Source organism: Triturus cristatus, chromosome 9, assembly GCF_964204655.1.
Source record: "Triturus cristatus chromosome 9, aTriCri1.1, whole genome shotgun sequence".
NCBI lineage: Eukaryota > Metazoa > Chordata > Amphibia > Caudata > Salamandridae > Triturus > Triturus cristatus.
Window position 1 is genome coordinate 84,002,759 of NC_140592.1, and position 22,917 is coordinate 84,025,675.

At 47.4% G+C, this 22,917-nt stretch overlaps 1 protein-coding gene across 2 annotated transcripts in view; it reads right to left on the reverse strand.

Moving 5' to 3' along the window:
* LOC146797449 (cullin-associated NEDD8-dissociated protein 1-like) overlaps window positions 1-22,917 on the reverse strand; it is a 276,655-nt gene that overhangs the window by 107,626 nt on the left and 146,112 nt on the right. For both annotated transcript variants that reach the window (XM_085624473.1, XM_085624472.1), the window contains exon 9: window positions 22,394-22,535. In XM_085624473.1, the coding sequence (XP_085480599.1) occupies window positions 22,394-22,535 (142 nt within the window). The remainder of the gene's footprint in view (window positions 1-22,393; window positions 22,536-22,917) is intronic.

Genomic DNA, 22,917 nt, shown 5'->3' on the forward strand with positions numbered 1-22,917 from the left:
CCCTGGATATAATGAGTTTTAGATTACTAATGGTACTTTTCAAATTACCCCTACAAAAAGGAAATATCAATAATCCAACTTGACAAAGGCTGTGAATAAATGTGTCCTTGGGGGGGGGAGGGGGGTCGATATTCATTTCACCTAGTATAACCTGACAGGATGTCTCCTAAAATGGAGAATCACATGAAAAATTAAGTTACGTCTGTACTAATATTTCAGCTGATATCTATATCTTCCTGGATATTGCTCACCTGAAGGAAAATCCCCAGGTGCCAGACCTGGATCTGTAAAACCTTCCCTTAATAGCTCTCCAGAGTCACCAGGAACTACCATTTGAATTCAATTGTGACAGACACATTTAGGAAGTGAAGACATATTTAGGCAGTGAAGGCACTGGCCTATAATTGTGCTGTCATTCATTCATTACTTTTTTCCAGCATCCAAACAAAGTGCGCAGAGAGGAATGTAAAGAACTTAATGACAGCAGACAATAAAACAAGAGTAACAATTTTCATACTTCGATACTTATTAGGAAAGGCACCAACTCAGAAGAGGAGAAGGGAGGGCGGTGAGCAATCTATGGGAAAAGATGGTATCTATCAAAAATATCATTAATGAAGGTCAGTACCATTTTTGTCTGTTTGATACTCTTTCCAGCAGATTCCTCATCATATGAACAAGTCCATAGTCATACCCACCAGAAGGTAGAATTGAGCTGAAATCATGGATAGTATGTCAGGAACTCATGTAACATGCCACTGCGAAGTATCCATCTCTTTGCGCCCGAGTTGCCAGGCAGTAATGTTTGGCATAAGAATAAAAGGAAGAGCAGGCGGCCACCTGGCAAATAGCAGCCTTTGGGAAACCGCTGGTGAGGTGAGTAGAAGCTACCACTTCAGGGCCCATTTTGCAGTAAGGCAAGACATTCCAACGCCTTGATCAAAGCAAGGTCTGGGATGCACTTTCTAGTGGAAGGTGGGCAATCTTGAGAAGTGGTTAGAAAGTGGAAGGCCTTTTCCTTGCCGACCAGCTGAAGCACTAAGCGATGCATTATGATGGACCTCCAACGGACCAGACGCTGATGGTGTAGGTAGAGCAAATCAAAGTGGCTTCGAAGCTGGTGAAGATGGAAAGTGTTTCTCTTGTTGCTGGAGTCTCTTAGATTCACGACACAGAAAAAGAAGGCGAAGAACTTTTGTGGGGTCTGAACCAGCCAAGAGGGTGAACACTGCCATCATTGTTGGCACCAAGAAAATCCACAAAAGTAAAATTATTGTTCATGCAACTGCTTGACTGGGGGACAAGCGTGCCGCAGGGCGGCTGTTTTAGAAACACTCCAAAAACGGTCTACATTTTCCACAAACCATTTCCCCATTAAAAGCCCTGTCTGTTAGGGCAGCCTGGACCACCCCACAAAGATCTCCATGGAGCACTTTCAGGCATGCCTCCTAAGGGTAACAGCTGTAACCATAGAAAGGGGCATCGAGTCTGCAGAGTCCAGGTCACATATTTGCTTTGAGGCATTAGGTCATATTTGACCAGTTTGAAAAAGGGTCCTCTCATGTGTTTCAGGAAGCTAATGAAAGCCAGCTTCACAATTTCCAGTGCGGCTTGGATGTACTATCCGAGGGGGCAAATGGCATTAGCAATGCACAGAGTCAGACTGCACAAAGAAAAGACGTTGTGCCACAGACTCAAGATGTTAAGACTCAAGGTCCGGTGATGCCATAGAGAAAAAGCAGGGGCTTAAATGTACAGAAGATGCTTGAACAACTGTACTCTCCAAATAAGGATAGGTGAATAGGAATTCTGAATCAGATGTGCTGGGACAAGCAGTCTTCTACATGGCTCTGGAGAGTGTGCTTCCCTGCCCTATGTTGATCTCCTGGCAAGTCACTGGAAAGTTGCCATAGATTTTCTAGATCTCTCCCTCAGTATACATGACAATCACTCATGCCCACTGAGGGTCTCACTGTTTACATAGATTGAGACACTAGAGCTTGGCTCTGAGGTCGAGAGGCATGCATAGTGCATCCCTCTTTTCCAGACAGTGGCTACTACCCTCTCTACCCAGGCTGTGGTAGATTGACACTGGTGACAGCATTAATATATTGTCAGGGGTATCAGTATCCCTCTGCCCTCTGGACGAGGTGGCCTACCAGCTCCAACCTAGTAAAGTCTGTGCAGTCTCCCTTACTTGGGTTCTTTTTGCCTCTGTCATATGTGTGATATGTGTATTGAGAGCCAGTGGGTTCACTGAGAGAGGACGGGGAGCCATTGTGTTTAATGTGAGCCGAACTGGTATCTGTTCTGCTGGAAATTCCAGCTACCCTGTGCCCCTCCCCATTCCTTGTAGAAGCTTGGTGAGTTGGAGTAGGTACTAGCTCTTTTCTGTATTAAGAAAATACTTCCTCTGCTAGGACAATTCCCTTCCTTTCTTCAGGGTGATGGTCAGGGCCTCCAGGTCTGGAGTTAATTAAAAGTCCTCTCTGGGGGATAGACAGGACAGGTACCAGAAGAATGGGAGGGAGCTTTCCTCACATGGGCTAATCAACAGTGAACATGCCAGAATCATGCCCCATTATTAGAGAAGCACCCTGGATGCAAAAGTAGCAGATCCCCTGAATGGCCTAGACTATCAATCAGGGAATGATAAAAGTCTGGCCTCATCAGCCATGTGGTTGTTCAAGGCTGTTCTCTTTGTTTTGACAAGGCACTTATAAGGGATCGTTGAGGAAGCTGAGATCCAGGGTCTCCTTTCAGGCCCGGAATAGGGTTTGAATTTGAGAAGGTGTCTCTGTGACAGATTGCTGCTGAAGAGAATTTGCAAGTCTGACAGAAGGACCTGGGCTTCAGCTCATCAGGCAACAACAACAAGGTGATGGATGGAATGCCTGAATTCGTTTCAGCCACTGGCAATCGCTTGGAGTAGCATCCTATCCGTAGTTTTTCACCCACCATGCCACCTCAGCTTGGACCCAACCATATGCAAATCAGTCTTGACCCTGCTCCAGTGGGAGCAGTCCAGCCAGAACTGCCAAGCCAGGTCCTCTCTGAACCAGAACACAAGCAACCCAGGCCCGGTTTCACCCTGATTAGGGCTCATCAGCCTGCTATAGCTTGGTTCCAGTGGCACAGTCGTTGCTTGTATTCAAGTTGAGGGAGGACCTGGTTTGCCCTGATTAGGGGTCATCAGCCAGGTACAGCTTGGTTTCAGTGGCACAGTGAGCATGTGACCCACACATGGGCATACCTGTCGCACTTAGGGCATCAACTGCAACAACAAGAAGGTGATAAATGGAATGCTTGAGTTAATCTCATCCACTGGCGATTAAATGCATATGCTAGATGTATGTGTGTCTATGAGTGGTACAGTACATGAAGTATACAGCGCTGGACAGTGCATATGTTAAATGCAAGTAACATTCAACCACTATGAGTGAAGCATTCTGTGTGCTCCTCCTGGTGCAACAAGACTGCAATCCATGGGACAGGTTTATGTCATGCTGCACACGCATGATTCCCGTATGCCTATGACAACAAAAAGTAGCATTAGGGATCCAGACATGTGACAGTTGGGTTCTCAGGGCAAGGGTGCACGTCTATTATCATGAAGAGGACTCTTCTGACCCAACAATCGCGTGGGTAAATATGTGTAGTAAGGTATAGAAAATCTATACTTATCTGTCAATATTTTGGAATTGATATTCTACGTAAAGGAATGCGTGGATTTTTTAAGGTACTTAATAAAGCACACTCAAACATCTTTCCACAATCAATTTTAAAGCTGACTCGCAACTTTGTGTATTTTCTAAACTGTTCAGGATATATATATATATATATCAGCTTAGAGCCCCCCTTCCCACTCCTTTTACCCGAGGTGGTGGATGACAGGCCTCCACACTCAGTAACAAACTACAGGAGGATATCCACAGACCCAGTTGAGAGCTGGGTAGGATATTATACAACATACTACAATCTCTCAACAGGTATTATTTGGTTGACAATTCAAGAAAAAAGATATGCACATAACATGTTGCAAGGAAAAGGGCGAGAGAAGAAGGGGAGCTGGGCAAAAAAACCACAGTGGAGACAAGAATGCAGGACACAATAAATGTGAAAAAAACTTTTACATGTATTTTGATTGAAGTTCAAAACAAAAGCACTATGTTACATTAAATGTAATGTAACCTTTGTGAAGCTGTGCACAAGTGCTCGTGAAACGGTGAACGGTGCAAGTGACAAGTGAAGGGAAATAAACATCAAACCGTACTGCCGTTTCCGCAGCGGTGTGCTTGCGGTAAGCCGAGAATGAATCGGGATGGCGAGGAACGGAAGCCCACCTGAAGTCCAGACCACGTCTGCATGCGTCCGGGGCTGGCGTGCCGGATGGAGGCCCAGGCCTGCGTAAACGGCAATGCGGTTCATCGGATATGATTCTCTCTCCATAAATGTGGTTTGCCAGGCTATTACCCCGCCTCATCCTTAGTCTCACAAGGCCCACTCCCCATTCTCTTTGAACCCTCCAGTGGTCGCGATTAACCCACAGCACTACCGCAGTGCTACACCCTGCCTGCTGTATTCATCTACAATTACAAGATAGCACTTGCATAAATATTGTAACCTGGTCCTGATGATGGCCTGAAATCTTCACAGGCCAAAACGCCGTCGACTTTGCAGTGCAATTCAAGGCGCCACTCATGTGGTCTTCCCCAAAAAAACAGTTTTTGTTTGTTAATGTATTATTGCATGGGCACCAACAAGAGTTCACTGTATATATTGTTCTACGCAATTTCCTGCGGTTTATTTCCCTTCACTTGTCACTTGTGCCGTTCATCGTTTCACGAGCACTTGTGCACAGCTTTACAAAGGTTACAAGACATTTAACGTAACATAGTGCTTTTGTTTAATCAAAATATATGTAAAAGTGTTTGTTTGCCGCTGCATGAGTCTGTCTTCCTATTCCTGCCTCTCCTGCTTTTAGTATTTACTCTCCTTTATCTCATTCTGCCCTCCTTTTATAGAACATCTTTTCTCTATCTTCTCTTTACTTATAAATATTTTATATTCTCTCCTTAGACCTGTTCTCTATAAACCATGTATAGCAACTGAAAGTTTTTCTTGGCTGTGAATGGGCATGAGCAGAGGCTACCACCTTTCTTTGGCCACTGAGCTTTTCACTGTTCCCCAGTCTCAGAAGCCTACCATCCTAGGGCCTTTCTAAAACTGGAAAAGTCCCCTATGACCATGTCACAAAGAAGTTAGTGCATTGTGGTCATCATATCCCTGCAGCTTGTTGTTCATTCTTGCTGGCTGGACACCAGGCTTCATGATGGGTATTACTTGCTTTAGGGCAGAGGAGATAACACATTGAATTCCAGTTCACTGCCTTCACAGTGTGGTAAACTTCCACGGGTTGTCTACAGTACTGGAAAAGAAAATGTTTCTGGTAAACGCACCAAAAACATTTTCTTTTCCAAAATCAAAGTTGGACACGAGGAAAAGGCTTACCTCGAGTTTGATTTTTTGTTTGATGTATTGCGTATCAAACTGTGCGTGCTGATGTCACAGCAAACCAAAGGTAAAAACCAGTAATGCTAATGGAATCTGCGTGGATCCACAAAAGTCCTACCACACAAAGTTCAGACATTTCCCCCAATAACAATTGTACCCAACTTGTGTGACTGGGTACGCCCATGAAAGGAAAGGTTTCAAACGCAGCACGGAAACAGCAAAAATGTACCTTACAAATCGACCCATTCAGGCCTTGTATGCAACTATAGTATTTAGGCCAGGGCTCTGCCAGCTCCCAGGAAAGCCTGCCAGACCCAGCCATTTCTGACAAAGGTAAAGAAAGGAAATTTCCAGGATCTATAAAATTCATGCCACCTGGCGTTCCCACGCTTCTCCCAATAAAAACAGCACCCCAAATATTCATTAAGTATTATGGTGCACATGCATCAAAATAGACAATAGGGATTCTTTAATTGCGATTTTTAAAGAATCACAATTAAAGAATCGCTATTGCCTATGCATGTAGGAATCGGAATAAAATTGCGATTCCTACACATTCCTTAATTGTGACTCGCAAATTGCGAGTCGCAATTAAGGAATTGATTCCCATTCATTCCCATGGGCCTAGAGGCCAATAGGAATGAATGGGAATTGCATGCGCAATTTGCGAGTACCCAATAGGTACTCGCAAATTGCGCATTCAATTTCAAGGGTGCCAAAAGGACACCCTGTTGCACCCCTGAAATTACAATGTATCCACATGTTGCGCACACACATGCCCCAAGGGCATGTGTGGGTGTAACATGGGACTTTGAAAAATGCACGTTAGTGCATTTTTCAAAGAAATCGCAAATTACCATCAACTTTAGATTGACGGTAATTTGCGATTCATATTTGCGAATTCGCAATTTTTTTTGTTTAATGCATTGCATTTAAGGAATCGCAATTTCTTAAATGCAATCGCAATTTAAGTAATCGTAATAACAAATTTTGCGATTCCTTAAATTACAATTTTGCCATTTGGGATGACGCATCCCAAATGGAAAAATACCGGTCGCAAAGGGGCAGATTCTGTGAATCTGCCCGTTTGCGACCGGTTTTTATGTTGATGCATGTGGCCCTATATTTAGTACATTCATTACATAAGACCTCATAACAGCAATTTATTTGCTATGACCATCAATTAGATAAAGCTGAATTTCAAAGGAGTTAATACATTTGAAAAAGCAGATTTAGAATACACAGTTCTGAGATTACAATATGTAAAAAACAGGAAATATTAGTTGATGCAGTGCCGAGATGTCTAGAGAGGTCAATGATAATACAAATGCTGTCAGCCTCAGATGCCCGGATTATGCTAGCCACAATATTTGGTTCACGGAGATGAATCCTCAGCGTGTCAAGTCTAGCAGGGCTATCTATAAGTTAAACCATTTTTAGGTCTCGCCTGACCCAGCGCATGCGATCACTTTCACTTTCGCGGCCGCTTGGCATAGCCAATAGGTCTCGCTTTTGGGACCTTATAAGTATTTAGTTATGCAACTGTTGCATGGCTACACACTTATAAGGTCCCAAAGGCAAGACCTATTGGCTATGCCAATGCTTGTTGAAAATTAGATAGTCTGTTATATCAGGCCCTTCTGACATGACAGGCTATATTGGGTCATTTCAGATTCACACTACTGCTGGTTCGGGTACTTGCAGCCCTCAGCAGCAGGCACATTAACCAAACTATCTGGCTCCAACAAACAAAATAAAGATCCATAGAGCAGATACATTATCTCACCAGGTTCAATTTGACAACAGGCCTGTGCCCCTACAAAAGCTGTAGGCTGGAGCAATGTCAGTCAAATATAAGTCATACCGGACTTGTGAGAACTCTGTCCTAGCCAATAAGCTAATCAAACACCATGTCTAATTGGAATCTGGAGATTTCCTGATTGGACATTGCTTATGAATGGCATGTAGTTTTAAACAGCAAATTCCTATTCGACATACTATAGGTGAAAGTGAGAAGGGAGTTCTGCTAATGCCCACTACATTCTTGGTCTCTGACCTGGGACTGCAAGTAGTGTTGATAATACCTTTCCAAGCTCCTCACACAAAACACTCTGGCGTCCCGCAGGGGTCCATCATATTCTCTCTATTATTCAACATCTACCAAAGCCCCTATCAAACCCGGATTAAATTCTTCAGCCTCAGCTGCTACAGCTATGCAAATGACATCCAAATAATATTTTTTTTAAAACAGATTTTACTTTTTTTTTTATTGAACATATCAAGTTACATACAGTTTCCCTGTTGGGACTCTGCCATTCTTCCGCAATTACATTTTCAGGTTGGTTTATCCCCTTGCTGCATAGCATGCATCTGTTCCATGAATAATGGTCCCCAACAACTTCCCCCCTCCCATACTCCCACTGCAGGTCGCTATTAGTGTTCTGTTGTGTGTGTATGGGGCGCCCTTTGTCAATTTAAGTGTTAATGCCAGTCTCTCCTGTTACTAGTCTTCTCTTTTGAGCCTCCCGAGATCTTCCCGGTTTATCTAAATTTAAATTGACTCAGCTGGTGGCGCCTGCGCTAAGTCTCGTTCCGGACTTTGTCATATTGGGCTTCCCTGCCGGGACTGTGTCTCCGGTGTTGAATTGCCAGACCCCAAATCAGCGTGTCACATACTCTCCACCAGAGCCTCCCAAGCCCTGGCATTTTCAATTTTGCCTAACCTCCTTCGTGCATTCCTAAGCAGGATCCTACCCTCACAGCCCTCCCATTTCTCCAGTTGACAGCCAAATCTTTTTAAAAATGGATGCCCTGGAAGACCTCTACAATTTTAAACTTGATAAGGGCCTTCGGGCCATAAACACATGGATGATGAATAATCATCTAAAGCTCAATACTGCAGACTGAGATTATGGCCTGCGGACAATGACAAAAATGCCAGTCTACCACCACAGGCCTAAGGAAAATGAAGCCCCTCCAACAATATCAATCAAGGTCAGAAATCTAGGGGTAACCATGCATTCATACCTATACTTGATACCACATCTTAACGTCACATAGAGTGCCTTCTACTCAATGGAAAACACTACATTGAATCTTCCCATACCTTGTATACCATCAGAAACAGCAAGCCATATTCACATTCATAATCTCCAAGCTAGACTATGTCAACAGCCTATATCTTGGCACACCCGCTTTCATCATACCCAAATACAACTCATTGAAAATGTTGCTTCAAGACTTTTTCTCTGCCTTCATCCAAAAGAACATGACTCCTGTCTTGCAATTACTCTAGTGGCTACTTATAGCTAGAAGAGCAATGTTCAAAGCACTTTGCATTGCCCACAGATCCTCCCAAGGTAAAGGACCTCTACAACTACAAGTTAACCCCTTCTGTGCCCATGACGAGTGTTAGAAAAACCCCACTCCCACACCGGAAGGGTGGTGGTCATGGGATCTTTCCAGACATACACTGTGGTAGCTTGGCTCGAGTGGTCAGGGGTCAGGCACCGTGTTAAGCCTACGACATACCCACACAATAACCATGCGTGCATCCGTTCCAAAAACGACACTACACCTTAAAAATTATACTGAAAATATATCTCTTTATCTTCTTTTCTCTTAGTTGCTGATTAAATAAATAATAATACAATCACAGTACACAAGGCTTTTTCTTAAAAAGTGCAGGTCAAATAAATAGTAACACTTTACAGGTGCGATAAATAGGTTCAGGTCAAATAAATACTGTGAGGCAATAAATACTGTGCAGGAATAAGTTAGCTCAGGACAATAAATACATCACAGGAATAACTTAGATAAATACAATAAATACAGTACCCTCAATAAATAATATCAGCCAACAATGACATTTGTAAAATCAGATCACATTTAAAATACTATGGGCTGATTTGGCCCAGTCACAGCTTGTGGTTAGGTGGATGGCCTGAGGGGTATACTCCCTGGCTTGGACAAGGCTGAGGCCTACACTGAGGTAGATCAAGGGGGAATCTAGAGATCTGGCTCTCCCACACTACACAACCCCTCTGTATTAGTCTCAGCTCACCCCTGGCACAATCAAGCTGGATCCAGCACCTCTCTAGCCCCTAGGATAGTCTCTTAGGGCTTCACAGGGCCTTAGGCGCCCTCTATTCCACTTACTGCCCTTTTTATGAAGCTCCGACGCCGCTGGAGTCGTGTCGACGCCGTGAGGCGGTTCCGGTTCGATTTCGGCGGCCTCGGCGCTGTGTCAGTTCTTGACGACGCCGGTAGGCGGTTCCGGTTCGATGTCGGCGGCCTCGGCTCGATGTCGACCTCCGGTTCGATGACGTCGGGCAGTCTTGGCTCGATGTCGACTTCGGGCGGCTCCGGTTCGATGACGTCGGGCGGCCTTGGCTCGATGTCGACTTCCGGCGGCTCCGGAGTGCGATCCCCACTCCCGACCTCCGGTGCTCCTTTCTTCAGGTTCCGGCGACTCCGGAGTGCGACCTCCACTCCCGACCTCCGGCACGATTCTCTTCAGGTTCCGGCGACTCCGGAGTGCGATCTCCACTCCCGACCTCCGGCACGCTTCACCTCGGTCTCCGGCGACTCCGGAGGGCGGACTTCACTCCCCCGTCGACGCCGCACACTCGACCTCGGGTGACTTCCTCCTCGACCTCTGGTACTCTCCACGACCTCCGTCGGCGCCCTCTCTCGACCTCTGGCGGCTCCGGGTACGACGTCTGCTTTCCAGTCAGCGCCGCTTCTCCACCTCGGGCTCCAGGTCTCTAGGCTTCTCGACGTCGGACTTCAGGTAGTTACCAGTAACCAGGTCAGGTACTTGCTGTTCTTTACTTTTAAGGCCTGTTCCTGCTGTCCAGGTCCTTAAGATGGTTTTTCTTGCTTTCTCCCACACAGGGCTCCAGGCTGGGCTCAGTCAGTAGGGACTAGTATCAAGGGTGGGTTTATGGACCCCACTCCAGGCACAAGTTTCCACCCCTGCTGCCTCACTCCTTCCTCCTTCAGGTTTCTGCTGCTCTCTCTTCACCAGTCAGGTGCCAACTGCCAGCTCCAACTGTCAACTCTGACTTAGCTTCCCAACATTCCAAACCGCCTCCAACTGTCACAGGGTTCCAGAATGTTGCAGAAGGTTCTAGTAGGTTCCAGTGGGTTCTGATGATGTCACAGGTGGCCACCATTTTGTGCTCCAGGCCCTCAGACAGAAGTTCCAGGGGTAGATAAAATGGCTCCCTGAATCTGCATCAATACTAAAAAGTCTGGTGGTTCCCAAAAAGGAAAAAAATACTAACAGGGTTTGAGGCAAAAGTGGGACAAAATAAATAATGATGAGGAGGGACCACCCAAAGGGCTGACAGGTCTAACAACGAGATAGTGTCGTCATGGAGCGCGGTTGCGCTGTGCCCATGACGAGACTATCTCGTCATGGACCCCGCCCGCTAATGAAACGGCCGGCACAGGAGGGGGAATGGGCGGGGCACTCAAGGGGTTAAATTCAATTCAAGCTAAATAAACAAAACAGGACACTGAGCTCCAGGCTTGCACCACTTATCATCATAACACCTTACTATACGCAATCTAGAGGAGGCATTACTTTCTCAGTACAAGCCGGCAAGCTCTGAAGCACACCCTCAGCCACCACCATTTGAAGCACCCAGGAGCATATACACTTCACAAGACAATTAAAATCATAGCTACTTCCAAGACAACTACACCACACCATATCCCAACAGAACCCAGGAAGACAGTTGCACCCTCAAACTCAGTTTTCAGCTTACAACCTGCAGATTGGAAAGAAATCAACCAGCAAACTACTTTTGATCAAGAGATAGGTTAAGGAAGGCTGAACTATGGTTTGCCGGGGTATTATGTAGTGATGTAATTTCATATGTAGCATTTCTGGCCCACAGTAATACTTACACCATTGTACTCAATGCTCAGTAGCTAACTATAACTTACATCACTTACATTCACATAAGACATATCTGCTACAAGGGTTGTCCATCGCCAGTACTGTGCAGTCAATAAACTGGCCATCACCAAATGAACAGGCATGGAATAACTGAAGAGATCTGTCATACACTGATGGTCAATCAGAGGACCAGAATCTAGTCTACTGCTGCAGGTCCCAAATATGTATACACTAAGGCTGTTTCTTCACAGCTCACAATGACACTCAGATATGGGATGATAATAACAATGCCCATTTTAGCAGATCTCTCCACTTCTCGCTCCCTACAACTTTGCAGCAACCAGCTAGGCAGGTTATATTTATAAGACTTACAGAGTGGTTCAAAGCTGCCAGATAACTGAAAAACCATACACTACACATACTACACCTCACCATCCAGCACAATGCTACGTGCTGTGTCCCATATCACGATGACCGCACATCTCCGGTCATAACCCACGACATGGAAACTCTTCCCACAGGACCACAAAACAAAGTCAAGCCCCTTCCAACCACACACCCTATATGTTGTCACTTGCTGCCCATGTAGGTAAGCACTTCAGTGGCCCACCCAGGAACAGTAAGCGCTAGGTGAAAGATGCAATACAGTATAGTACAATACAATATTTATCATTTATGTATCACCAAGATCTGTTTTGATCCGATCTGTTTCCATCACACGTCAGAATTACAAAAGAAAATGAGCTTCATTTGTGCTTTCATAACTTCTGATATATTTTGAAAGATTTGCACAGTTCATTTTTCTGGGATTTACATTTTGTTGTGTACTACAACAATGATGACCATATTGAAGTGTCAATCAACACCAGGAGGAATTCGGTAAGTACCAAAGTGCTCCAGATCTGCACTTGAAGGGTAAGTAACAAAAGGAAATGATGCCAGTACACAAGGTAGCACCATATATATGGCAATGTTGTCATTTCCTGGATTCCTGGACAGGTGGAGCCACAACTGGAGTCATGTGGCACCAACTGGCATGTCTGGAGAGCTGTAGCTTGAAGAACATTTTCTGGATCTAGTCTGATGCCTAGTGATATTCTTAAGGTGAAAATGATGTAGGAAGGAGTAGCCACCATAAGATGGTGCTGCCGGCACCAAGCTCAGCATGTGCTAGGCTTTTCACCCGCTTTAAATTTCAGCAGGTATCACACAACAAAACCTATTGGGGTGCAGATTTCAATGTACTTTGTATCGACAGCTTAACCTTTTAAAATGTATTAACTCCTATGCCTTCCAGAATGAGGAGTTGGAGAAAATAATAATGTTCCCCAGGCTTAACTACATTTTCAGAAAACAGATATACCAATTTGTCTCAGGACTGTTTAATTTTTATCACCTCCTAGTGGCAACCTTACATTTAAGTGTGGGAAAGAGATTGTCTTTAAAGTAACTTTAAAAATGCAAGAGAATGATTGAGGGTAGAAAAACAGTCTAAATATATAAGCCTTAAAAATCAAGAAAGTAATGAATACTGGGATTAAACTGCATTTGCAATAATAAACTAGAGGCTATCAAAGAATATTATACTCTGTAAGCCAAGTGCAACATCTGTATTTGATTAGGTTATGGGAGCAAAATGCTAAACATGGAACACTTCAAACATACAGTTGATTTGAATTCCAGACCTTTGATGCAGATTTCTTGATCTACAAATTTTTAGAACCTAGACACACCAGACATTTCTGAAAAGTACCACAAAGTGATTCCCAAGTACACACTTTCAAATCAATAATATATACAATATGCAATATTTTGGACAATCTTTGTCTTTTGTTCTTTATTTTATTTTTGTCTTTTCATACCCAGCCAACACGTTTCGTCGTATCGGATATTTCCCACGACTTCCTCAGGGCTGTCTTCTTCTTCTTGGTGTATACGCAATAAACCTTGTCCCCAGTTCTACTTCCATCCCGGTGGTTTCAAAGGTGTTTCTCAGTCAAACGTTATCATATATGTTCAATATGATGTGTACTACTTCTTGTCAGCCCTAAATTGTTTGTTTCCATAAAGGGCAGTATCCAGAATCAATATTCAATCATGTTCGGGTTCCCATAATCTGTAGCCCAGACGTTCACACGGCGTTCTGGCTGCTGCCTTGCATTTTCTTTTTTGCAGCTCTTCATCTCTATTTTGCTGGCATCCTTGCTGCTGGTGTGCCGAGAGCTATCAGAGGTAGTGAGCATGTGAGCAATATAAGCGAGGTGCCTGTTGTGATGTCTTGGTAGATGATGCTCCTGGTCTTGAAGATGGTGCAGGTCAGTGAAATTTCATCAGGTGGGAGTGATGTTGTAGGATGCCCTTATGGGGCGATGGGGAGCACTATGGAGTTTGGGAGACCATAGAGAAGGGTGTTGCCATCAATCAATCAGGTAAGTGCACTACTCACCCGTGAGGGTCTCAAGGTGCTGAGAGGGAGGGGAAGGGTTATGCAGCTCCGTTCAGCCGAAGAGCCAAGTCTTGAGGGTCTTCCTGAAGGTGTTCAGGGAGTGGGCGTGTCTGATGTCTGCCAGTAGCTCGTTCCAGGTCTTGGCTGCGATGTAAGAGGCGTGAGTGAGGATTTTCAAAGTGACTTTCTTCTCTACGGGGAGCCAGTGGAGTCGCCGCAGGTGTTGGCTGATGTGTTCGTGCCGGGGGATGCTGAGGACGAGTCTGGCTGCGGTGTTCTGTATTGTTTGCAGTTTGCGGAGTAGGGACTTGTTGATGCCGGCGTAGAGTGCGTTGCCATAGTCGAGTTTGCTGGTGATGAGTGCGTGGGTGACTGTTTTCCTCGATTCAGGGGGGGGATCCATTTGAAGGTCTTACAGAGGATGCGGAGGGTGTTGAAACAGCTGGAGGTGACGGCGTTGACCTGTCGGTTCATGGTGAGCGATAAACTGAGTACGATGCCGAGGTTCTTGGCGTGGTCTGAGGGGTTAGGTGGGCTTCCGAGGGCAGTTGGCCACCAGGTGTTATCCCATGCTGAAGGGGTGGTTCCAAGGACGAGGACTTCTGTCTTCTCGGCACTGAGTTTTAGGCAGCTGTTGGTCATCCAGACTGCCACTTCTTGCATTCCTCTCTGGTAGTTGAGTTTTGCGGTGGTGGGGTCTTTGGTGAGGGAGAGGATGAGTTGGGTGTCGTCGGCGTAGGATACGATGTTGAGGCCGTGTTGTCGGACGATGTCTGTGAGGGGAGCCATGTAGATGTTGAAGAGGGTCGGGCTCAGCGATGACCCCTGTGGGACTCCGCAGGTGATGTCCGTAGGAGAGGAGAGGAAGGGCGGTAGTCTGATCCTTTGGCTTCTTCCGGTGAGGAACGAGCGGATCCAGTCTAGGGCAGCTCCTTGTATGCCGGCGTCGTGAAGTCTGGTGATTAGTGTGCGGTGAGAGACGGTGCCGAAGGCTGCAGACAGACCGAGGAGGATGAGGGCCGCAGAGTGACCCTGGTCCAGGAGGGTGCGTATGTCGTCTGTGACCGCAAGTAGAGCGGTCTCGGTGGTGTGGTTGGCTCGGAATCCGGATTGGGAAGGGTCGAGGAAGGCGTGCTCTTCGATGAATCGTGTCAGTTCCCTGTTGATTGCTTTCTCTGCCACTTTGGCTGGGAAGAGGCGAAGCGAGATGGGCCGGTAGTCTTTGATGTCGGTGGGGTCGGCCGGGAGCTTCTTGAGCAGGGGCCTGACTTCAGCGTGCGTCCAGTCATCTGTGAAGGGGCCCGTTTTGAAGGTGGTGGTGATGGTGTGTTGCAGTTGGGGCGCGATGGTGTCTGCGGCTCTGTGGTAGATGTGTGGGGAGAAGTGGTCGGTGGGGGCCCCCGAGTGGATGCCTTTCATGGCCGCTGCGTCCAAGGTCGTGATAGGTGTCCAGTTGGAGATGGTGGGTTGGCTGGTGTCTTGGGGAGACGGGTGGCTGGCTGAGGCGTCTTGTGGGTGGTCGGTGAAGTTGTCGTAGAGTGTTCTGATCTTGAGGTGGAAGTAGGTCCCGAGCTTTTCGCAGAGGTTTTGGGACAGGGTGATGTCTGTGGCTTTGCTGCGTGGGTTGGTGAATTCCTTGATGACGTTGAAGAGTTCCTTGGAGTTGGTGAGGATTTTGTTGTGGATGAAATTCCTCTTGGTTGTTCTGATTTGGTTGTGGTAGTCCGTCATGGCATTCTTTTTTTTTTTTAAATTTTATTGTGCAGAGAAAAAGGGTACAAGCACGGGCCTACAACCTCCTGGGCCGGCCGCTAGTATTCAGAAATGATCAAGCAGTTCAAAAAACAATGACTGGCCCACAGGGGCTCCGCTAAATTACAGGAGATCAGACTGCACATAAGGGACGTCAGGATATACCCTTTTTACATAAATATCAACAAAAGTAAAGAAAAACAAAAAGCAAGGCGAAAAACATTGAAAGGGCGTCTAACCACAGTCGAGGAACTCCACACCCAACCACCCTAGGGTGGTCAATAAAAAGGGGGGGGTCTGAGAGGGAGGGGGGGGGCCACGGGAAAACCAAATCTATACACAGATGCACAAATTAAGCAAGGAACCCTCAAGGATCAGGGGGACAAGGCAACCTCAGACGTATCCACCAGGGGGGGAGAACAGATAGTTCCTCGATACACATTCCACTGACCCCAGATTCTACCCCACGCCCCCGGTTTACCACGAGCCACATACACCGTCTTCTCCCTGAACATGCACCAGTCCATGTTCTCCTTCCATACGGACACGGTGGGAGGCCGTTGGGAACCCCAAAGCTGCGCAATATCCCTCTTTGCGATCATGTTCCCAAGGGCCGTCCACCGAGCCTGGGCCGCATTATAGTCATTGGGCTCCCACACATTCAGAACACATCGGCGCACCTCCGGCAGCAGAGCGATCCCAGTGATTCGTTTCATAACATCATGCACCTGGTGCCAATATTCCGCCACCTCGCGGCACTCCCAGAGGATGTGGAGAAAGGTGGCACTGAGCCCGCAGCCACGCTTACAGAGCCCGTCGTCAGAAAACCCCATCGAGACCAAACGGGGACCCGTCACATAGACACGATGGAGAATCTTAAGCTGGACCAGACGGAGACGGGCCGGGATGGCAACCTCCTTAGGGGATGACAGCGCAGACTGCCAGTCCTCGTCGTCCAACTCAACCCCATCACCCGTCCACGCCTCCCGAAGACGCACCAAGAGATCAGCCCGATTATTTATTAGTTTTTTATAAATCAAGGAGATAGTACTGTCGGGGACGTGTCCGTCGAGTATACGGTCCTCGAGAGGCGAAGAAACAGGGACCGTGGTCCCCTCCCCAAAGACCGAGAGTAGGGCGTGCCGAACCTGGGCATAGCGGAAGAACTCCCTTTCACTAAGCTCGTACTCGCTCTGAAGCGCCGCGAAGGATTTAACCGCGCCTTTAACCCATAGGTCCCCCACTCTGCTAATGCCGATCGTATCCCAGTGCTCAAAGCCTTTCGTTGTCCAGAGGCTTCCCAAGCGCTCTGAGGCGAATAAAGGAGTAGCACACGTTAAACGCTCACTCCAGCCCACAGCTACATTCGCTGCCTTCCACACACGTACCGCAATCCTAGTAGGGCCCGTGAGGGTCCTTCCGGCAGATCGAGAGTAAAGCGCTCTGTTATAGTTACCGCCGGGAAGCAGGAATTTATCCATCTCATATGCCGGGTTCGAACCAGGAGCGTACGTAGCATGGTTAATGGCAGCCAGCTGGGAGGCCCAATAGTACCTTCTAATGTCAGGAAGCGCGATGCCCCCGTCATACCAGGGAAGAGTCAGCTTTGCCAAAGCGATACGCGCACGACCGTCCCAAACCAGTCTCCTCTGCAAACTCTCCACTTCCCTAAAGTAGGCCGCCGGAATGATATCGAAGGAGTTCTGGAGTGCGTAAAGAAATCTGGGAAGGGACATCATTTTAAACAGTGCTGCGCGACCAAGTGGAGACAAGGGCAACTTACACCACCGAGCCGTATCCACCCTCAAACGCCGGAGGGGAGACAGGAGATTCTGCTCGTAGCGGACCGCCGGATCCAACGAAACGTACACCCCCAAGTATTTAAAGCCGGATTGAGATGTTTGGATCGGAAGCCGAGGCGGCAAGAGAGGAAGGCCACCGGAGATAGGATACACGCAAGATTTGGACCAGTTAATTATCAAACCCGAATTTCTCCCGAAGGAAGTAAGAACATCAAAAAGCACAGTGAGCGACTTCCGCGGCGAGGTGAGGTACAAAAGAATGTCACCCGCGTACAACGAGACCCGATCCTCGAAGTCCGGGGCCCACCGGATCCCTCTGATCGAGGGCTCCCAGCGGAGCCAGGCAGCGAGCGGTTCCAAGGCGAGAGCAAAGAGCAGAGGGGACAACGGGCACCCCTGCCTAGTACCCCTCCCGAGAGCGAAGGGCCGAGAAACCCGCCCATTGACAACAACCTGAGCCATTGGTCCAGCATAGAGGAGCTTAACCCAACTAATAAATCCCTCCCCAAAGCCAAACTTCGCCAAGACGGCCCAAAGGAATGGCCACTCGATGGTATCAAAGGCCATCGTGGCGTCTAAGGAAACCAATATGGCCGGTTCAGAGAAGTACTCCGCCCTAGCGAGGACGCCATGGAGACGCCGCAAGTTGAGAGCGGTATTACGATGCGGGATAAAGCCGCATTGATCCGGATGTATCAAATCACATATAACTCTCAGCAAGCGATTAGCGAGGACCTTGGCAAGGATTTTCGGTTCGGCATTTAGTAGGGAAATAGGCCTATATGAGGCACAGCGTTCTCGTGGCTTACCGTCCTTGGGAATCACAACTATGGTAGCCAGACGCTGGTCGTCGGGAAGGGAACCCCGCTCGAGCGACTCCAGAAACATACGACGGAGGAAGGGCGCGATTTTATCCGGGCGTAGTTTATACAGTTCAATCGGCAGTCCGTTGGGGCCCATAGCCTTGCCCGAGCGAAGGGAACGAATCGCGGTAGCAATCTAGTCGACAGACAGGGAGGCCTCCATCTGCTCACGGTCCTCGACGGATAAGCCGGGCAAGGCAATATCCCGCAGCAAGAGACGAGAGTCATCCTCATCTCTATCAGACACCGGGGAGTACACCGCCCGGAGGTGGTCAGCAAAACACTCCACAATCTCACCAGGGTCAGTCACACACACTCCATCCGAAACCCGAAGCTCCGGGACCACACGATTCACTCTCTCCTTCTTATCCAACCAAGCAATCAGTTTACCCGCCTTGTCCCCGGCATCATACAACCTACCCTGCTGCTCCCTATACATGGTCTTGGCAGCGTCAGTAACAAGAGACTTATATTCAAACTGCTTCAAGCTGAGGGCGTGAAGCCCATCCTGAGTGACACCCGTCTCCAAAGCTGCCTCCAGCCCCGATATTTCAGTCTCCAGCTTCACCACCGCCTCATTCTTAACCCTCTTAGCCTCCACTATCTGGGATAGGGCGTGCCCGCGGAGCACTGCTTTGAAGGCTTCCCACAGGGACACTGAGGACAACACCGACCCCTCATTCTCGAGAAAATACTGATCAATCGACTTAACAAGGCTATCACGAATCTTGGGGTCTCGCAAGTACCAAGGGTTAATAGGGGCGATCCGCCCAGCGGACCGCGTCCCGGTGTCAAAAAGCAACCACAGTGGGGAATGATCAGAGATACCCCGGGCCAGGTGCTTAACCTCTCGAATCCGGGCAGTCTGGGCCGCGGGCATAAGAAAATAATCCAATCTGGGGAGACTCCCATGGGCCCCAGAGTGAAATGTGTACTGACACTGTGTCGGATGCATTAACCTCCAACAATCCACCAGACCGAGGGTATCCAAGAGCCCGCCGAGCCACGCCTGGGCAGCAGGGAGGGCCCTGGGTGGGTGGCGATCCAGATCTCCCGAAACAACCGAATTAAAATCCCCACCCATAAGCAAAAGACTGTCAGGAAGCTCAAGCAGCATACGACCCAAGTCTGAGAAAGTGGAGTTCTGGAGGCCCGGGGGAACATAAACCGAAACCAAGGAAAGGGACTGTCCCTCCCACCTCCCAGTCAGGGCCGCATAGCGCCCTCTATCGTCTAGGACAACCCTGGTGATCTCTAGCGGAAGTGAAGATCGTAGGAGAATGCCCACCCCTCTAGAGCCGGTGGTGAAACCGGAATGGGCCACGAGTCGGTAGCCCCCCCTGTTCATGGCATGACAAACATTACCAACCAAATGCGTCTCCTGTAAGAATACCACATCAGGAGTCAAACGACGCAAATATTGCAGCACAACACCCCGTTTGATACGATCCCCCAATCCATTGACGTCCCAAGACATCAATCTCAACCCGTCCCCCCCCATCCCCTCCAGTAGGTCAAGGGTCCCCCAGCAAATAGCGCGACACCTGAAACTGAAACAGAGCCAATACCTCGCCTTGAAAACAAAAAACACAAATCCAAACAACCCCTCCCACCCACCAACCCCCCCCCCGAATTCAACTCCCCCCACCCTGCACCCCTGCGGTCCAAAAAACCACCCCAACTTGCAGTGTGCCTGTCGCCCTAGAAACCCCATTCTACGAAAAGACCCCGGAGGAGGAAAGGGACCCGTCCCTGCCCGCCCCCAACACAGATCATAATTAAACAAAATGTACAAAAGAAGTAGAACTCAGCCGAACAAAACAAACTGTCAAAGTCAAGGACCAAAAGTCACTCCGAAAGAGGCCCGCCACCCTCGGCACCACCAGAAGGCCCAGGCCGGTCACCCCGGTCCGGTAGAGAATCCAGCCAGTCACTCACAGTCGCAGGACAGTCAAAAAAGGTAGTCCGGTCTTCGTATTCCACTCGGAGCCTAGCAGGAAAAAGCATAGAGTACTTAAGACCCAGGTCCCGGAGACGGCGCTTCACCCCCTGGAAGCCCATCCGCTGCTTCTGGACAAGTTGGGTGAAGTCCGGGAAAAAGTTAACGGATGAGTTCTCATATCGGACCGGGCCATGTACCCATGAGGCCTGCAGAATCGCATCTCGGTCTCTGTAGTGAAAAAGTTTTGCAACAATAGGCCTCAGGGGAGCCCCCGGTCGCGGCCGACCGCCTGGGACTCGATGGGCCCGCTCCACGGCAAAGAACTTACTCAGGCCAGTGGGGGCAAGCTGGTTGAGGGTGAGATCCTCAACCACAAGATCAACCGGGCGATTGTCGGAGGTCTCTGGAACACCTATGACGCGGATGCGTCATGGCATTCTTGTAGGTGGAGTAGCTGTTGGTAGTCTTGGTGTTCCTCCAGTTCTTTTCCAGGCATCTGCAGGTGCGTCTGGCTTCTTGGAGGTCGGTGGTGAACCAGGCGTCTTTTCTGGGGCACTGTTTGTCGGGGTTGTGTAGCATGGCGAGCTCGTCTGTGCAGTTGGAGATCCAATTGTGGAGTTCTCTGACTGTGGTGTTTGCATCGGAAGCCCAGGTGTGGTTGCCTCATGAGATGGTGGAGTTTAGTTGCACGTCGGTGACCTTGCACCAGTTTCTTCATGGCGGGCGTGGGGCTGGTTTGGGTGCTTTGGGTTTATTGATGGTGAAGTGGACGCAGTGGTAGTCAGTCCAAGGTGGTTGCATTGTGTGGCTGAAGTGGATGCTGTTTCCTGCCACGAAGATGGGGTCGAGGGTGTGTCCTGCCCTGTGTGTCGGTGTGTTTACGAGTTGGTTGAGTCCGATGTTGGCGAGGTTGTCACGGAGGATGGTGGAGTTGGGGTCGCTGGGGTTGTCGAGGTGGAAGTTGATGTCTCCAATGAGTATGTAGTTTGTTGATGGGAATCTATAAACAGCCTCTTCTGGGTAACCAAGTATTTAATCTTCACATCACTCAATAAAAACTGTACCCCAAGTGTGTTATTTGGCATGAAGCACATTAACAAAGGCAAACAGCCTCGTAAAAGAATTGTGTTTTCAATATAGTACTCAAGAGGCTGGTCAGCATATCTTTGCAGGGACACATTGATCATGCTTTCTGAAATAAATATGTACACATTTTGTTAAAAAAACACCCACCTTCTGCTCCAAGGTTTCATTCCCCAGGACAAAATTGGAGCAGCAGGGATACTCAATACACAGCAATTCAGAATAAGGAAAACCTCAATGAACCAACTTAAAACAAGGGACAGGAGAAAAACTCCGATCTATCCATCTTTGGCGTTTATCAATAAGCATGCCTTTTCCTATAACAGCATTTACTATTTGAGCAGACACTAGTAAGAAACACAGGCTAGTGTTTGAGGGCAAAATTGAGACCCTCACAAAAACAGTGAATAATTGTGAAGTCGGATAGTCTGCTCAGCCACATATATACTGTACTTGTGGAGAATTCAAGGATGAGGAGAAATGCCACTTACCTTCCCAAATATACCTTGCTCTAGACACCTAGTGACTGAATGCTGCAGCATACCAAAATGGACATATTAATACTACTGCACTTTTGTATGTCAGTCAAAATTCACTATTTATTTCGCCCAATCTTAACCATATTGAATATATATATTCACTTTTATCCCCTTTGTGACTACCTTAAGGCTTTGTGCCATGTTCTGTTTTTAACAAATGAGATTTTCTCCCTGGTTGATAATAGATGTGCACATTTGTCTGAGAAACCCAGACTTCAAAACACATCTGCTCAAAGGTAATTGGTCAGGCTAGTTATTCACAACCTTATTGTTTCACAATAAAGTAGGTGACATCTGTTTTCTGAACGGAAAAGGCAAAGCAGTGAGAGCTAAGTTTGTAATACATATTTGACTAGAAAGCTCACCTAGTAACTAAATACACTATTGAAAGAATGAGCTGCATGTTGTTATGGATGATGATTTGAGAGCATTTAGGAAACACTACATACTTTTTATCAAACAAGAAGAAAGGAAAACAAGGAATTTAATTGAGAGTAGTAACATAATAAAGGAAACCGGTTATTCAACAATCGAGATTTCTTACCAGGCACTAGTACAGGTATATGGTCAGCCAGACAGCCAGGTAAAACATTAGCTAACTCAGTGAGCAGGCTGAAGCATCCTTGTCTGGATTTAATCCTCTTGTCTTTGAACTGTTTATACAAGGCCTTGACTATGCTTGGAACCTGCAATCAAAGCACAGCATGTATGAGCAGGTGATCCCATTCAGTGTTTCACACAGGAATGTCACCCACCCACAGTCCATTCCCCCTATCAATTCTGAGCCAATGAAACAAGGTCAGTTCAGAATGGAAAGAATTAGCAATAACAGCTGGTAAAGAAATAACAACGCTTAAGAAAAAGATTTAACTTACATGTCAGTGTAGTAACCTTTTGCAGTTCAACTGAAACCTGGCTCTGTCACTGAATCAAAAATACTCCATGATGATGGGTAAAGGCGTAAGCTATACTTATACTTAAAATGCCTACACCTATACTTATACTATACCTGCACGTGAAACAGGGGAGTGGAATTTAATAAAATATCTACTTGTCCATGGGGCAGGT